The sequence below is a fragment of the Sylvia atricapilla genome, chromosome 4 (genome assembly GCF_009819655.1).
Source record: "Sylvia atricapilla isolate bSylAtr1 chromosome 4, bSylAtr1.pri, whole genome shotgun sequence".
NCBI classification, from domain to species: domain Eukaryota; kingdom Metazoa; phylum Chordata; class Aves; order Passeriformes; family Sylviidae; genus Sylvia; species Sylvia atricapilla.
This window is the reverse complement of record NC_089143.1, coordinates 31238585-31257108: the sequence shown is the minus strand read 5'-3', so window position 1 is coordinate 31257108 and position 18524 is coordinate 31238585. Positions and strand designations below refer to the sequence as shown.

The following is an 18524-nucleotide window of genomic DNA, read 5'->3' as shown; positions in this document are numbered from 1 at the left end:
TCCCATAACATCTCCCACCACATTTTGGGAAAGAGATGCTTAAATTCTCTGAGTTTTAAACAAAAACAAGTGTGAAGCCATGGCTGGGTCATGGGTTTCTATTTATGACCAACTCTTCTGCTGCTCTGAGTTGAGCAACACATTCTTATCACAGACCTGTTAAAAACAAATTAAAAACCTTTTTCTCATGGAACAATCTCTGCTCTGGAGCATATCTGGCCCGTTTGATCTCAGTCTATTACAGTTGAGTGCTTTTACCACAGAAGTGGTAATTTCCACTCACATACCATTAGTTTTAATTATCCTGCCTTGGTTTCCATTTTCTCAGTTGCCACTTATCAAAAGTGAGGCTAAGTGATCATTGACTTTAGGGGATAGAGTGGGTCTCTTAATCTCAGTCTTGCCTTCATGCTTGTTTTGGTGCCAAATGGCCCAGCCCAGCCAGGCACAGCTGATTTTTTGGGTTAGGGATGGACAGATTTCACCTTCCATATCTGGAAATTGCTGAGTTCTGCTGCTCCCTGTAACTCTTCTACAGATCTTTTCCTGGGAGAGCAGTCTCTTGGGTTTGTATTGGGATATGTTGCTATCGGTTGTTTCCACTGTATCTCTCTTGATTAAATGCTAAACCCTATTTAAAGAAAAAATCAACTTTGAAATTTGAGTTCTGTAGGGTTTTAATCCATGCCCTTGCTCCTTATGTCCTTGATGTGCTCTGGGATACCTCCACTCTCTGTTTCTTTGAGAGATGCAGAACTCACACTTTGAAACCCATGTACCAAACCTCTCCTGTGTCTCCTGTTGTCACTTTTAATATCCAAGTGCCTCTTTTTCCTGTTTTTCCACTGTCATGGTTCTGTATTCTGGCTTTGCCTTACCAAAGGCAATTCCCCTGCCTGAACTAAGGACTAATTTCTGCACTTGTCCTCTCCTCCATCATCCAGCTCTCCCCTCCTCCCCCCCCCCCCCCCCCCACCCCCCACCCCGGAAAAAAAAACAGTACTAGAGAGGCCTTTTTGGCCTGACCGAAATACAGCTCCAATGATTATCCTGGAAGGACTGAGGGCTGCCCTCATCTCCCTGAGTGTGTTCCTTCATGGCACAGCTCTGCTCTGCTGGAGGAGAATTGGTGCTGGGAACTGGACATCGGGAGTGAAATCAGAATGAGGATTTCCTAGTGCTTTGAACTCCCTTTGAGACCAAAACTTTTTGTTTTCTGCAAAGCACTGGGGCTAGAACAAGAGGCTCCAAGCAATGCAGTCATCTTTTTTCTCTCCTCTCCTCTCCTCTCCTCTCCTCTCCTCTCCTCTCCTCTCCTCTCCTCTCCTCTCCTCTCCTCTCCTCTCCTCTCCTCTCCTCTCCTCTCCTCTCCTCTCCTCTCCTCTCCTCTCCTCTCCTCTCCTCTCCTCTCCTCTCCTCTCCTCTCCTCTCCTCTCCTCTCCTCTCCTCTCCTCTCCTCTCCTCTCCTCTCCTCTCCTCTCCTCTCCTCTCCTCTCCTCTCCTCTCCTCTCCTCTCCTCTCCTCCTCTCCTCTCCTCTCCTCTCCTCTCCTCTCCTCTCCTCTCCTCTCCTCTCCTCTCCTCTCCTCTCCTCTCCTCTCCCTCTCCTCTCCCTCTCCCTCTCCCTCTCCCTCTCCCTCTCCCTCTCCCTCTCCCTCTCCCTCTCCCTCTCCCTCTCCCTCTCCCTCTCCCTCTCCCTCTCCCTCTCCCTCTCCCTCTCCCTCTCCCTCTCCCTCTCCCTCTCCCTCTCCCTCTCCTCTCTTCCATTTTACCCAGCTCTGCTGAAAACGAAATGAAGCTCGATTAGAAAATCAGCTCTGTCTCCCTTGGCAGGCTCCTTCCCCTGCACTCAAATCAAAGCTCCCACAGGATGATGATATAAACAAGGATAAAGATCTGTCACAGTGAAAGCAAAATTTTCTTCTCCCCTGTAGAGAAACGATTTAGGTTTCCTGTGGCAATCTGCAAACAGGCTCTTGTTGCTTACTTGGAGAAGTTCAGCAGTGGCTAATCCCATGCTAGCCATATTTAGAGGATTTTGGGGAAATGAGCCTGGATTATGCTCTTTAATCTCCATTAATTACTTTATTTCCATCACAGCACAGACTTTCTGGAGCTGTTTCCTCAAGGGCCAAACCAGATTCTGAACACATGGAAATCAAGGATTCCTCTTTTGACTTAATGTGACTGGGATATTCTTACTCTGGAAGTGAGGTGCTAGAGTTAGCAGAAGACTAATCTAAAGCTGGGAACATCAGTTTTAAAAAGACCATGTTTGGTGAATTATGAGCAATTTTAGCTGTGTTCTGATAAAATATTCCAAACTATTATGTGGCATTAGCAGGAGCTGGCAGCAATTGCAGTACATCTTGTCTGTGATCAAGCACAGTGCTGTGACTGCTGCATCCCTAAGAGATGGCTGTAGAAAATTCCATGAACTTCAGAAATCTCTTACCAAAGGGCTGCCACTCTGAGCTTGTACTTTCGGCCTTGCATCTGACTGAAATGTGGGTTTGTGGCTCATTTGTTCTGACCTCTTCCATTTGCATGACTTCCCTTGCAGACTTGTGTGTGCTTGCAGGGCAGGAACCTCCCCAGCAGGAGGGGAGATCTCTGTCTGAAACAGCAGAAATTCTTCCTCTGGGGCTAACCTGATGCTGGAGGAACTCTTGCCGTACCTGGATGAGTTAAATCAGTGCATCCCTAAATACCTGCTTCTCTGTGCCACCACGGAGGTTCATCGTGGTTCTGGCAGCTCTGGAGCAGCCAGACTCTGGAATTACTCTGGCACAGCACTTCCAGTTGCACTTTAAGCTGCTTGGCTCTGTTCATCTCCAGGACTTCTGTGGTGATCCAGACCTGGAGGCAGTGGGAATGATGCCAAACTCTGTCTATTTAGGTGATGTCCCAGTTCCACCAGAGCTGGCACTAGTGAAACTCTCCCTCAGCTTCTCTAGGCAATGGCAGGGACCCCTTGGGCATAGGAGACTTGCAAGAGGATCCAACAAAATCTCTGTTTGGAAGAAGAAAAGCTGTGGTTTAAACCTATTGGAAGGTTACTTAAAGTTTAACACCTCTGTGCATCCTGGCCTGGTAATCCTGGATGATCCTGCCCCACTACTCACAGAAGAATTCCAGTGTTTTCAGGACTTGGTGTGCTCTTTGTGGTACCTGCAGTTCCCTAGGTCTCATGACTGCTGGTGTTAATTCCACCTTGTTGTCCAAATCCTCAGAGCAAGCTTTGGGCTGTCACCCTTTCCCTCCCTCTCCAAATACAGGTGTGCAATGCTTCTTCATCCCCTCAGCTTCATTTTGTTCCTTGAAGGTATAAACAGATTTGAAGTTCAACCTGACCTTACTTCTAAGCAAAACTCTCCAACTTAATATTGCAATAGTTCTATCTTTAGGACAGAAGGGATTATGAAGTCCCAGCAGTGCATGTGCAAAGGAGGGAAGTGTGTTTTGATAGATCTTTGGTGTTAATCCTCAAAGAAGTTTGTGTACAGGGTTAATTCACAATTTGAGGGGTCTCATCCAAGGAATGAGGTCACTAAATGATACCAAAACAGCCTATGGACAAAAATTTTCCTTCATAACAGGGAGATTGATTCACTGGTTTATCCATTGAATTGATGGATTTATCTTTAAAAAAAAAAAAAAAAAAAAAAAAAAAAAAAAAAAAAAAAAAAAAAAGAAAAAGTTAGGAATCCTCTTTTTCTCTCTTTGTAAGTAGTCTTGACAGATGTGGGTTTTCTTTCCTCCCATTGTTTCTGGTGATTTTTTTCACACTGGGAGGAGATGCTCACACGTTTAGCTGAAGTGCAAAGAAAACCCAGCAGGCTTCCCTCAAGTAGGTTACTGAAGCCGCTGCCTGCTTTCCTGTCAGTCTTCCCCTCAAAAAAGCTCAATTTGTGGCCTGTCAGCTCTGGAAATTTTGCATTAATTAATGACATGTTTTGCATGGTAATAGGCAATTGCCCACAGCAGGATTGAATCCCTGTGTGGTGCTCTCAGCATTCCCTTCCATGTAAACAGGGAGATCCTCGTATCCATCAAAAATGCTGACTCGCTATCAGGAGAATGCTGACTTTCTGTTTGTTTTTTTGTTTGTTGTTTTGTTTTTTTCCCCAAGACGTTCCGTAGTTCCTGGAGAAGCCAATGAGTTTTCTTTGGGACAGAAGCCAGTCCAGGGTAAAGCAAGGGAAGGATTACTGTCGAGAAAGAGGATTCTTGGCTGGTTTGTTTTTGTTTTTTTTCCTGCATTGTGCTAAGCAGAATCAGTTTCGAGGGCAGTTTAGTTCAGGATAGGATCTGTAGAGCTTTACAGAAGGGAAATTTGGCACTTTTCCAGCTGCTCTGTTTGAGCTGTGGATTAAGTGCCTGGCCTGGCTCCAGCCAGGCTCTGCCTCCTCAATGTCAGCACGGGGCCAGAAGTGCTGATTTCATTGCGGTGGGGATGAGTTTCCCTTTCCCCTGGTGGCACGTTCCCTTTTCCTGCTCCTCCACGGAGCAGGATAAACACTTACGAATCTTGGGATGTTATCCCAGCTCCTAACCCCCTCTTTTTCCTGCTTCCAGGATCGTGAGTGTGAAGGAGACCCGGCTGACAAGTCTGGTGGCACATTTCTTGGTAGGGCTGTCGCTGCTGCTCCTGCCCTTCCCTCTGCAGTGGATCCCAAAGCCTGTCCTTTTTGGCCTCTTCCTCTACATCGCCCTGACCTCCATCGATGGGAACCAGCTCTTTGAAAGGGTGGCTCTGCTGCTCAAGGAGCAGGTACCTGCAGTTGTGTTTGCAGCCCAAGCACATAACTTTTCAAACAGTTGCTCTCTCAGTGTGGGATTTTTTTGTGGGAGTTTTTTTGGGGAGTTCTAAACCCCTCTGTGCTGTCGTGTTATCTGCAGAGTACATGCATTTTAAAAAGTAATAATATAAAATACAAAAAGCACAGCATCAGGAAATTATGGTCTTTGATTTCTCCAACAAAGCTTCAGGCAGGTAATTTTTTTTGTGCTGTTTTACAGTTTCATTTTGTGTGAAATACCTCAAGATGGGATTTTAAACTCAAAATGAAATTATTTGTGTTATTGAAACCTCTGTGATGTGGGCTGAGAACAAACCTGGAAGATGTTTTTTAAATCTGTCTCTGTTACAGGTGCTAAAAAGGTGTTGTTTGGCAGTGTAGGTGGTACCTGGAGCAATCTCCAGCTCACCTTCTCTAATATAGCAAGGGTCAAGGGCCTAATAAGCCCAACATTTGGCTCTGCATCCCTGCTAATCTGTCTTGATCTCCAATATTACATCCTAGAGGTTAAAACTCTGAAATTCAGGTAAAGATTACATTTGTCATGTCAATTTTTGAATGAGGATTGAACAGCTACTGATCTATGTGACTTATTACTTCTGGTTTCAGTAGGAATTATGTGTGGAATTTTCCAGGCTTTGGCGTAGAAAATTAAAAAGCATTCTCAAATATGGAAAACTCCCTTTTGTGGAAACCTTTTAATGGGTCGTGGCACAGTCTGAAAGCCACTGAGGCTGTGCTGCTGCCAGCAGACAGTTGCTCATCCTCTTCATTGATGTATAGACAGTGAGTCAAAGCCTGTGCTCAGACATGAGCAAGGAACTGTCAAAAGAAACCACCATATTTAGCCTATTAATGTCATTTTTCCCCCCTCATTTCTCAAAAATGGGTGGCTTATAAGAGCTGAGAAAATCCCTGCAGTCTGAGCACAGCCTCTTCCCACACTTCCCTCATCTCATGGTCTTCCCCTAATGGGGTTCAGCCAAGAGATGGGAGCAGCAGGGACAAGTCTGCAGCCTTGGAAGGCTCTAAAATAATGAGGAGTTGGGTGTCAGGTGGAGGAACCATGGACAGGAACAACACCTGGATGCATCTGCTCTCCTTCCCCCTGCACATCCCCGCAAGCACCTCTGGCTGTGGAGCCCTGACAATCCCAATCCTCCTCAGGGAATCTCATTACTGCACTTCTCAAGATGTTACATTGCACTCCAAATGTTCCCAGAGGCAATCCTGGCCCTGGAGGGTGTCCTGTCTTCTCTCCAGGTTCCCAGTGCCCAGTCATCCTCTGGGTCTTGCTGCCAATGGTGTGGTTTCAGGCACTGGAATTAACCCTACAAATCCCATGTTCAGCTGCTGAGCCTTTTAAGGACCCTGATCTTGACGCAGTGCTTGTACAAATGGTTGACTTCCCTCAAACCCTGATGTCCCAAACCCTCATTCTGCTATCACAAGTCCAGGTGTGTTCTAACACGTGTCCAGGCATGTCTAATGTGTGGCTCTTCTCTTCCCAGACTGCTTATCCTCCGACCCATTACATCCGCAGAGTTCCCCAGAGGAAGATCCACTATTTCACAGGCCTGCAGGTCCTGCAGCTCCTCATCCTCTGTGGGTTTGGAATGTCACCCCTGCCTTACATGAAGATGATCTTCCCCCTCATCATGATTGGGATGATCCCCATCAGGTAGGAAGCTTGGCTGTCTTTTTTCCCTGTCTGCCATGCTTTGTGTGTCTTCAGGCTTGGATTACTGGAAGTCTGAGGAGGGGAGAAACTGGGAGCTGGGCTTGTTTAGCCTGGAGAAGAGGGAAATGGGATCTCATCAATCCATATAAATATTTCCAGGATGGTGCCAGACTCTTTCCAGTAGTGCCCAACAACAGAACAAGCACTAATTGCCACAAAAAAACAACAAGAAGTTCCACCTCAGCATGAGGAAGAACCTATTTATGTTGAGGGTGGCAGAGCACTGGAACAGCTGCCCAGGGAGACCATGGAGTCTCCCTCTCTGGAGACATTCCAAACCCACCTGGACACATTCCTGTGTCAGTTGCTCCAATGAGATTGGACTGGGTGATCTCCAGAGGTCCCTTCCAATCCCAACTATTGCAGGAAGTCTGAGTGGTTCAGGAGGGTTTTGGGCATTTTCCAAACTAACCAGCTCCTGGAAATGGGTAATGATGAGGGTTTTTTACCAGCTGCTCAAGCCTGAGGAGGAATCATGATTTCTCTGCTGCTGGGAGTTGTGTAAAGGGTTCTGGGCTGGCAAGTGCTCTTCTTCCATCTTCCCAGGAGGCAAAAACTCTCCTTTTTTAGTGCCTGTGAGCTGCCTGATCTTCCTGAGAAGCCATAGTCCAAACTTCTAGGTGGTATTTGATAATGTTCCTTATCACTTTGCAGTTTGGTTTCCTCAGGCCAGTGCTCACACCAGAGCTGGAAATTTTTCCTAAGACGAATCCTTCTCTCATACCCAGTGCTGTGGTGACCTCACAGACCTTCTGCACTGCTGGATGCCCCTGTTAATGATCAGTCGACCACATTTAGACTTAAAATACATGTTTAAAGCTGGGAGGATCCCACAATACCTTACAGTCTTGAGAGAGAATCGTTAAGAAATTTCACTAATTTCTTCCTTGGGGTTCATTAGCAGCCACTGCCCATCATTCTCCAGTTAAATCATTCATGCTCTCAGTCCTTTGGATATAATGAGAGGCCATAATAAGATCTTGGAAGGAACAGATCAAGTTTCCAGTCTACTTGATTATTTTTAGGCCACCATGGTACAAGTGATATCTGTTTGACTTTGAGCTTGCAGTCCCAGAGATCTTCATCTGATCCCAAAGTCCAGGGCTGCCAATTTACTAATCTGCATCACCTGCTGTGGTGTTTTCCTTGGCTGATAAAGATGGGTCCAGTCCTTTCTGAAACAAAAGCAAATGTCAGAGTTACTGTGGCTTTCAACAGGATCGTGTCAGAGCCATTTGGGCTGGAGATTGAAAGATAAACAGGCTTGGAAAACACTGAAATTATTGTTCCTCTGGTAGTGATGGCTCACCTGCCCTTCACACTGGTGGCACTTGGGGTGCCTGCATGAGTGGCTGGTAAATACTCCGACTGTGAGCAGTGATGGATGAGTGGCTCTTGTGGGAATTGCAGCTTTGCACACAGGGCAGCTCAGTGCAGAACAGAAAACATGGGCCACGCTCAGCCAAATTCAGGTATTGGACGTGGTATAAAAAAACTCAATTAGTGTGGAGAGAATGCCGTCAAAAAACCTTATTTTGTACTAAGAGCTAGATACTAATATGCAAATATATCTTCTTTTCAGTAAATAAGATGCTGTCACTTTACACCCTCTGTGTTGCTAACTTATTTCTCTTTCCAGGGCAGTTTTTTCCCAGCAGCTGGATAATCAGCCCTGCTGCTGAGGGGAAGATGCTGCTGCCTGGCACGGCATGGAAATTTGCCCTTGGCTTTCCTTCCTGATTTCTTTTACCTTCATGTAGTTTCTGTGGCCTCCAGCCAAGAAGGCAGCACCATGATCCATGAGCTCTGTAGTTAATGACTTTTTCCCAAAGATTTGGCACTCTAAATAGATGAGGCAGTTGAAGAAATTTAATATCTTTTCTTTTTTTTAAGAAGTGAAGGGAGAAAGAAGAGATGGCACAGTAGCCAGGGGGCAAATTCAAGAATCAAACACAAATGAGTGAGACATGGCTTGGTGTCCCATCCAGCACACCAGCCATGTCCCAACACCACATTTCCATCCATACAACAGCTGTAGAAACATGATTTGTCATTAGTGAGGGATCACTGGTGTGGTCTTAGACAGATACTGAGAAGCCACTGAAATCCATTGTTGCAGTGGAAAACAGCCTGCTGGAAAAAAACTTGATCTCTTTGGGTATTCCCAGTTCCTGGCTTTGGTTCAGAACTTCGGGATGATGAGTTTTTGGCTGGCCGCAGAAGAATCTTCTCTCCAAGTTGTCTCTTATCTGGGCTCCCATGGCTCTCAAGCATTTTTTATTCTATGGTGGGTCTATTTAAGGAGATCCTGGTATTTCTCATTAATAAGTGATGTTTGGGATCTCTTGCACAGCTGTTGAAATCTGAATCTGATTTTTTGACACTTTGTGAGTTATTTTAAAAGCTGAAGAATCGCTTCATTGTCAAACAAGGGAAAATGCCACATGAGTGTGCACTGGGGTTTACAAAAGCAACTTCACCGTGCCTTTCTCACCCAAATATATTAATTCATGAGGATGGTCTTGCAAAAAATCAAATTTAAAAAAATTTAAAAATAAGGGAATCCCTGTCTCCAAGTGGAGAAGGAAGACACCAGGTTGGGATGGTCTTGTTTGGAGTCAAAAATATAAAAATTCACCTTCATATTTTTGTCATGCTGAGGATTTGGTGGTGACAGAACTCTAGGAAAGCAACTTTCCTCCTGTGAGGATGATGATCTCTTTCCTTTCCAGCTGAAAGGAGGAGGCTCTTCCAGAGGGAGCCTGGCACTGCTGTTCCTCTAAACAGTGTTTGCTTGCAGGGTTGGTTGGTTTTTCTTTCCCCCACTTTGTGTCCCCCTCAGCTGGGTGAATGTCATGGCCAGACTCACCCAGGAGCTTTGGGACAGAGAGAAAAATGCTGCATAAACAAGGACTGACTCCTTCTCTCTGCTCTGCCTTAGGTACAACTTGCTCCCCAGGATCATCGAGGCCAAGTACCTGGATGCCATGGATGCAGAGTACTGAAGGCAGCAGGGACAACTCCTTAGGGGCTGGAAAAGGCGTGGGACCATCTCCTGCAGTTTTCTTTCACCACTTTCTCCGTGCTCTGGCGTTGGCAATGCACTCCTGTCACAGCTCCACGGGGCCTGTGCCAGACCAAAGGAGCCTTGGACTTGAGAGGACGATGCTCTCTGGAGCTGTGAGGCGAACAAGCTTTATGGAAAATGCTCCTATTCCACATCCCCAACCACACACACCCCGAAGATCAGCCTGGCTGCACGGCTGGAGCATCCAGAGTTGTCCTGTGTTTCCCTTGTTTGAGGGTGGGGGGGCTTTTTTAATGCACCACATCCTTCTCTTCCCCAACACTAAGAACAGCAACTGATCCTTGTTTTGTAGAACAAGAGCCCTGGCCTGGCCTTTGAATCCAATTCCCTGTGCACCCAGTATTCCCAAATTGGTGTTCTGAATGGGATGGCCTCGTGCTAAACCACTGATGTCAGGAGAGATTGTGGCTGTTTTCACAGATTAATGGGTTTGGAAACAGTTGCAATGTGTACTGCTACAATCCACAGCTTTGGATGAATTTTTAATTCCTGCAAATGAGCTGGGAACATTCAGAAGCTGGCCCTGTGGACAAAACCCCATCTGGGTTTGAGCTGTTTGGGAATTAGTTTGGATCTTTCTCCCATTTCTCCTGGGTAATCAAACATGGAATTGCAGTTTTTTGCACAACTGCAGTATTTTTTTGCTTGCACCCAGAGGGCAGTTGTGTCGAGGTTGCATATACATATGTACAGTAGTGCCTATGTGTACATATATACATATGGAGTTGTGTATATATTTTGCATAGATATACAAATAGGCCTGGTTCTTTCCAAATATCACAAGTGTTTTGTGCAGTCAGTGTTAACCCACCATGTCCTGACCATATTCTTGTTCTCTGCTTCAGTGCTGCTTTTTCTCATTTGAGAGATGGTCACTTTTATTCCTTTGGAAGCTGCTCAGTTACTAGTTTTGTTCACGTGTTGCTTTATTCAAGGTGTTTTCTTTGCTTTCTCCTTCCTATGGCTTGAGACCTTCATCATTCTGTCTCATGGCTCCAACATGTGAATTTTTCATTTAATTTTGATGTACAGAATGCAATGAAAGTTTTCCTCTTTTCGCCTAATCAATATTTGTTGGTCATTTCATTGTTTCTCTTGTGTAGCCGATTTCCAGTTTCACCCCACTCCCAAACGTTATATTATATTTCTGGATGAATCTTAACTTCTGCTGTCTTTTATATTTCAGTTTATTTAATTTTGCTTGTACTATGGTCAGTTTTCTTATTTGGAGTACTGTGAAACAAGCTGCCCTTTAGTTCAGTGCTTGGCACATCACAGGTCAGAACTAAAAATGTTCAGAAAATTGTGCACCTCGGTGATGAACTTTCAAAAGAATAGAAATGAGGGAAGAAGAAGAAGGTAAAATATGAATTTATCAGCACAGAGCAGTGTTTCTTACCTGTTGCTTGCCCAGTAAAGGGTGCAGAGTTTTTTCCTCTCACGCCAGCATGGTGAGGGAGACCAACCCAGCCATGAGGGAGGAAGGCTTTGGGTGCAAAGCTCCTGTGCTGACGCTAAGCCAGGCTCAAGCCACTGCAGATTTGGTGTATTTGCACTAAAGATCAGAAGGTATTTAATCTTTGTGGAGCTGCCCACGGCTCTCAAACACGTGTGCAGAAGTAATTTTTTCATTTTCTTACTGAACCCTTTGTAGTGAGGCTCGAGGGAGGAGAGCAGGAAGGATTCCTGTATCTGTGGTTTTATATCCCTGAGGGAATTGTAGGGGGAAACCCCTCAGCTTAGCAAGAAAAACAGTGTCATAGATACCAAAACCACAACCTTCATGTGGCACCAAGCTGATCTGAGAAGTCTCAGGGTCAGGGTGACCAACCCCAGTGCATCAGGGCAGGGAATTTGGCTTTCAGCAGTTTGGGGGCAGCAGGGGTAGCTACTGCCGCATCTGACAAGAGCAGGTACAAACCTGAGCGTGGTTTCTGACCACGTTCCCCAAGACTTCCTGGATTTCGAGTCGTTTCTGTGCCAGGACCACTCAGAGCTCTTAGTAAGGGCTGCGTGTAGGAACAGGGGCAGACAGGGTTTCAGAAGTGGCAGAACTCTGTCTGATCTTCAGTCAGCAGCAAAAGGGCAGGTGACAGGCAGCAGTTCAGGACCTGCTGGAAGCCAGGGAGTGCAGAGGGCTGCTGAGGCTGAAATAACATGTTTTTCCCACAGATGTCAGAAGATTTCAGCAAAGCTGCAATCAGAGGTGTCATCCTCTGGCTGACACACGCATGTCCTGCGGGTGAATTTCTGGTGTCTCCACAGGAAAAAAGTCACCTTGTGGGGTGGTTTAAGTGATATTTTGGGTGCTGTGGCTGGAGGAAGGACAGGATGTGCCCAAAGGAATGTTACTTTGGTCCTGTTGGAGGCTCTGGGTGGGATTTCCTCGGGCACAGAGCCATAGTGGGGTGGACAGGCCTGCAGGTCTTGCCAGACGAAGTAGTTTCGAGATGCACCCTCCATCCCCTCACTTAGAAGAGCCAAAAATGTCCCCATTTAAAGTGTTTTTGAAAGATCAATTTCAGATGGTGTCAAATGTTGCAGAGAGAATTTAAAATCCAGGCAGCAGGGAGGGTTAAATATCCACCACATCTCTTGTTTGTATCTTTTATTTTCCTCCACCGGTGTGACTTCAGTGTTTGTATTTTCTTTGTAGCATCAGTAGGGGTCTGTTTTGCAGGTTTTTTGTTCTTACAGAAGTCAGGGGCCATAGAATCAACTGATGGGAAATCAGCACAGCTTGAGGGAGCGGGGAGAAAAAAGCTGTGCTGGCTTGGACTGGTTGAACATTTGGACCTATGTCTCAATATTTGGGTAGAAGGGAGATGTGAGACTCGAGGCCTCTTGTCTTCAAAGGGGTTTTCATGATCCTGCAGGTGGTTTATTTTTTTTTTTCCATGCCTTTTCTCTTCTTGTTTGCTTCTGGTTTTGCTGACTTAAGTGCAGGCGTTTCCAGGAAGTAGCTGACTAGGGAAGGAGGGTTTGTTCAGAGTTGATTGAGCACTTTAATACTTCTGTGAAGGTTTAAGACAATTAGAATGTAAAAGAAGTTTTCTTATAAGCTCTTTATATACGCACAATGCTCTGTATAACTGTTGCCAAAGAACTGAGTCTGAAAGGTGTCAAGAGCTGTTGGGAGAGTCCGTGGGGTTCACCTGGCATTGCGAGGTGGGGAAAAGCTTCTGAAACAAGTGGATTTTGGAAGTTGCCATTTGACAGCTGCCACAACGATCAGAAACTCGGGATAGAATAAAATTCTACTCTCAAACTTGTAGTTTTTGATCCTTGTGTTGAATGTAGGAGCTAGAAGTGAGCTTGACAATTAAAATTGGATTTGTACCTGACTGCTTTTGTTGGTCTGAGACTTTTATTTTGTTGCTTTTCAAGACGCCCTTGACATGCCATGTGTGGGATTTGATGTGTTTGTCCATGTAAATGAAGGGAGGTTGGTGAAAAGGTGGAACTTGCTGAACAAGCAGTGCAGCACTTTGGGGATTGCTTAGGAAGCACAGCTGACAACTGCACTGCAACAGCCCCCAAACTCCCTGGCACCAACATTTGAAGTTATTTAATAAATGTCAAGCTCTGCTTGGATGTGCATCAGTGCTGCAAGAGGGTGGGGATGGAGTAGAGGGAATTCAGCTGGTTTGGCTCAGAGCTGCTGCTGGTGAAGTGGTCCAAGATGAGCCCCAGGGCTGTGGGACACAGCACAAGCTTCCTGATGATCCAGGGAAATGGGATGCTCTGGAAAGAAACAGGGTAGATGGCCACACTTAGGTGCAGTTGTAGGTTCTTCCCCAAAATTCCACATCCCCAGCTGCACCCAGAGACTGAGATTTGGAAACCTGCTCATAATATTTGGCTGCTTTAGGAGCTGCTGCTGGACACTCTCCTGGGAGGAGCAGGAAGTTCTGCCAAAGTTGGAGTGAGCTGGAGAATGTTCAGAGGTGGGAGGGAAGGGATTGGTTTGTGAGGGGTTTGTGGAGTTCTCAGCAACAACAAAGGGATGTCACATCACCAGAAGCAGCTCCTGTTTTCCAGTGTGCCCCACCAGGCATCTACACCATCGTTGTCACACGTTCATGTTGCTCCTTTCCAACCTTTATTTTTATCGTTTGTTGCATTCTGAACCTGCCCTTTGCAGGGTTTTTACCTGCCTAGAATGTTCATGGGCAGAGCCAGGGGTGACTCAAGCACTTCTGTTGTGTCTGTTCCCCCAAAACTCAGTGCAAGCTGTTTGCTGTCATCTCCTGACCCTGCCCTCTGCTTCCCCAGCCCATTCTAGGAGTGGGCTCTGGAATTTCCACTGTGCAAATGGTGCTCAGGTGCTGAGTGGGAATTCCTGGAGAACCCGAGCCTGTGCCTGCCAGTGGCTGCTGCTTGGGGCTCCTTTGGCAGACAAGCAATGATGAACGATTTCCAGCAATGATGTCCAGCAGTTGCACCTCCTCATATCTTCAGAAATGTCCTTTATGGCCCCTGTTCTACTTGTTCTCCTTTCATCTGCCAAGCTTCCAAAACAACCTAAATAAACATAATGGGATGGGGTTGGGTTGTTGCCTGTATTGAGGCCTGTGAATGTTAGGATCATCTTCTCTAATTGTTTTCCTGTCTAATTAAGGCATTGAAGGACCAAACCCTGCCACTCCACTCATGGCTGCGGTGCTGCTTGCAAAGAGAAAACCACCAATGTTTGTGGGCAGAGCAGAGGGGAGGGAGTTGTGTCAGTACAAGCTTTAGAATCACAAATTAGCACTTCCCTCTTTGGCTTTTTGAGTGTTTTCCTTTCACATTTCCCTGGCTGTGTCTTTCTTTGCCTTGTACAAAACGCTGCATGAGCTCGGATCGCTTGGCTCTGCTCTGATGTCACATTAAATATTGAAGAGCCTGTCCTGGGGGAGCTGCTCCCTTCTGCTCCACATCTGCCTCTCCTGCAAAGAGCTGCTCCCTTGGAGAGACTGCTCTTCATCCATGAGACAAATTCCTGCTGCTGCAACTGCAGAAGGGGAGCAAAATGCAAAGAGTTGGGGAAAACAGCTTGAAAGTAAAGTCTCTCCCTCCTGATCTGAGTGATGCTGGCACTTTTTAGCATATGGGGAGAACTAGGAGCTCTGCAGCAGTGAGATCTTTGTGACGGGATCAGGGGCCTGAAGGAAATCCTCTGAATCAAATTCAGCATGTAGGGAGGGGATGGATTTCAGTGCTGGGGCAGCTTTTGGGAGGGCTGGGAGCAGCATCTGCCCAGCAGCAAAAATTGGAGTTGTGGAATGCTTGTTTTAGGTAAGTTTTCCATGACTGGATGACCTGGGTGGTTCTGCCGTGTCTGTGGGGGTGAGATCAGAGGTGGCTGGAGCAGAAGATGCAGCCCTGGGTGCCCTGAGCATCCCCAGAGCTGGGGGTGGGCTCTGTGATGGCACTGACAGAGCTTAGGCCATGCCCCCTCCTGTCTGGGAGCTCTGCTGGCATCCCTCTGGTGTCCAAAGCATCACATTTTTCAAATTTGGGACCAGCAGGATTTTATGGGATTCACGTCTTCATGGAATCGTGGAATGGGTTGGGTTGGAAAGGACCTTAAAACTCATCTTACTCCACCCCTTTCAAGGCAGGGGCACCTTCCATTATCCCAGGCTGCTCCAAGCCCTGTCCAACCTGGCCTTGGACACTTGCAGGGATCCAGGAGCAGCCACAGCTTCTCTGGGCAACCTGTGCCAGGGCCTCCCCACCCTCACAGGGAAGAATTCCTTCCCAATATCCATCCGTCCCTACCCTCTGGCAGTGGGAAGCCATTCCCTGTGTCCTGTCCTCCAGGCCCTTCACTGCAGAACTTCCCTTGCCTGCCCAAGTGTTGGCAGCCCCCTCCCACCTCCGCCACTTCTGATATTAAAACTTAATTATGATCCTGGCATTTAGTGGCCAAATTTGGAAGCTGCAGCCACTGGGATGTCTTGGATGTGTCCATTGGAGCTGGGCTGTGTTTGAGATGCCCAGCAGGTCCAAGTGGATCTATTCCCATGGGAGAAGGAATGACCCAGCTGCAAAGCACAGCAGCCATGGGGAATGAGGAGCTGCTGATTGACCCTGGGAGGGTTTAGCCTGCAGGGATGTATGGTGGGACCACACAGGTTTAATCAGTGACTGAGGGCTCTGCTATTTTTGGAGGTGTTTTCCCCCTCCTTTCCCTGTCCTCTCTGTTGGTGTGAGTTTGTACCTTGTCCTCACAAAGGAAAGATTGGAGTCAGTGATCCTTGTGGGTCTCTTCCAAGTCAGGACATTCCGTGATCCTATGAGATGTCACCCCAGAAAACAGAAATTCTGTTACTAAAAACTGCAACAGTTCAGCTGGTAAAACCCCCCAAACTTTATCCAAAGTGCACCCTCAAATTAATGCAAACCAGCCCCTTCCCCATGATCTCACCTGAGAAAGGCGTATCCTAAATACATAAATATCTTTAATACTCCCTCATTTTCCCCTCCTGCTTTCCCTGGAGGGAGTGTGAATGCAGGATAAGCCCTGTTTAAGAGGAGAAACCTTCCAGGGGAAGATCCAGCTCATCTCCAGCCCTGTATCCCCTTTCCCTGCAGCATGGAGTGGATTTCCAGTGATGTGCAGCAGTGCTGGGTTTATTCCTCCCCCATGATGTGTAACTGGTTAAATCCGTCTGTTGGGAGACCAGGAGGTTTGTCCCAGGATTCTGAGGAAGGATTTGAAGTGAGGGAGATCCCTGTTCAGGGATTTCTGGCCCTGCACTTGCTAATGAGACTGTCCCAACCCATGTCCCTGATCTGGTGTTGATTTTCCAGTGAAGGATTTCTTTTGGTAAGAGTTGCATGTGGGGGGAAGGAAGGAGAGGGAATTACTTGGTTGTATAAGGAATCTCTGTACTAAAAAGGAAATAAAAAAGAAATTTGCTGTTTATATATTTCTACTTTTTGCTCAATCCCTGTTTTTTCTTTAATCTGGGGTTCCCAGCACAGTCTGGGTTTCTCTCCCAGTGCCGAGGGTGTTTCTCTGGGGGCTGGGGATATTTGTGCAATCCCCACACTGGGGAGCATTTGAGCATCTCAGCTGTGACTGTAAGAGCACGTGTCTGACACGTGAGAGTCTGGGGAGCTAAAAAATTGGATTGTTTCATCATTTGATGGGGAATAACTGCACCTTCCACCTGATTTGGTGCACTGGGAACATCTGGAGCTGACTCTGACTTCCTTGGCATCACCCAAACTGGAGATGAGCCCAAATCCTGGTGAATATTGTAATTGGGGAGCCTGAGAATGAGCCACTTCTCCAAGGAGTGGATTTATTACCTGCCACAGGGTCCAGGCTTGGATCCAGCATCCAGTTGTTCTCCAGCCTCCTTTAACTCAAGGATCCTGGAGGAGCTCACGAGGACCTCAGGAGACTGAGGTGAGGCTGGGAATGGCTCTGTGGGTCTCAGAGCAGGATCTGGGACAACCCAGAGCCTGCAAACTTGTCCCTGGTCTGCAGCCACTGCATCTCCACTGGGATTCCTCCTCCAGCTCTGGCCTTCATCAGCATCAGCTGCCCTAAAGCAATGCCTCATATAAATCTATATATTATTTTTTAAAAAAATCCCAATTATTAAATGGACTAAAGAATACCCTTAATTAAATAAAGCATCCCAGGAAAAGGGGGAGCAGTTTGGGTGGTGTTAATTTGGGGGGGGAACTGTCGAATATTCAGCTGCCTCTGAATTTTTGCGATGGGAGCTGCTCCGGGCTCCGCCCTGGGGCCTTCTGGGATGTGCCAAGAGCAGAGCACTGAGCCTCTCCCAACTCAGGGCTGCTCCCTCCTGTACAGGCTGGAAACCCCCAAAATAGGACAGAAAAATGGGTGAGGAGCAGTTGTCCTCCAACAGAGCCCTCTGGGAGCTGTGGGGATCCTGCAGATCCCTGGGGATGGTGCTGAGCAGCAGGAAGGGGGTGGGAGGGATGTGTTTGGCACCTTCTGCATGCCACTGCTTGGATTTCTTTTGGATGAGCCTCTGCAAGGTGCCAAGTGCCCCTGTTCAGAGCAGATTTTATAATATGGATTTAAATGTTGGTGGCATTTGGTGCAGAGCTGGGCAGGGTCAGGTGGGGACACGTTTCCCCCACACTGTCCTTCCCTCCCCACCAGGACACACACGGTGCTCTGCCAGGAGCTTTGCAGGAGGCTTGAAATGTGAGATGGCCCAAAATTTCACGGATGAACTGTCCAAGGAAGAGCCAGGCCCCAGGGATGTGATGTGTGGGTTTGCCCTGTGCCATGGAGGGCATGGAAAAAGGGATTATTTAGGGTGGCTGCATCTTCAAACTGATGATTTTGTCAGTAATTTTCCCTCCTTGATTTCTTGCTTTGGTTTAAACTAAAAAAGGAGTTGGAATATTCCTCCCTGCACTTCCCAGTATTATAAAGAACTGAAATATCTTCCTGGAGTGATCCAGGTGTGCCTGGGTCTGTCAAAGCCCCCAGATATCCACGTGCCACTGTAGCAAACTGGGGAGAAGGAACCACTTATTCCTTGTCTCCTGAATTTTGGGGAGATGCAGAACCCAGGGATGGACCAGAAGAGAAAGCAGCAGAAACGCGGCAGCCAGCCAAGGGTTAGAAATCTGATTTTTTTAGTGTACGAGCCAAAAAAGCAATTAATTGTAGCTTTTTCCTCTTTCCTTTTAAATGTTCAGGGTGGATTTTGTGTTTGTTTCTGGCCCTGAGCCTTCGCAGGAACCAAAACCTGCTGGTTTTCATCGGGGATTTGATGTGCTGAGAGCCGGTGCCATCTAGGGGACAGAGAGGAGAACAGGGACAGGGAGCAGAACACCGGGACGAGTTTCACTCCCAAACCTCCAAAATCTGCTCCAACCTCCGGATAGCCTCAGCCCAACCCCCTTTCC

General features: G+C 47.0%; 1 protein-coding gene across 1 annotated transcript in view; it reads left to right on the top strand.

Moving 5' to 3' along the window:
* Positions 1 to 12973, top strand: part of LOC136360819 (solute carrier family 4 member 11-like) — a 67362-nt gene extending 54389 nt beyond the window's left edge. The window contains exons 17-19 of the mRNA XM_066318439.1: positions 4577 to 4772; positions 6312 to 6481; positions 9483 to 12973. Coding sequence (XP_066174536.1) covers positions 4577 to 4772; positions 6312 to 6481; positions 9483 to 9546 — 430 coding nt within the window. The 3' untranslated portion in view covers positions 9547 to 12973. The remainder of the gene's footprint in view (positions 1 to 4576; positions 4773 to 6311; positions 6482 to 9482) is intronic.
* The last annotated feature ends 5551 nt before the right edge of the window (positions 12974 to 18524 follow it).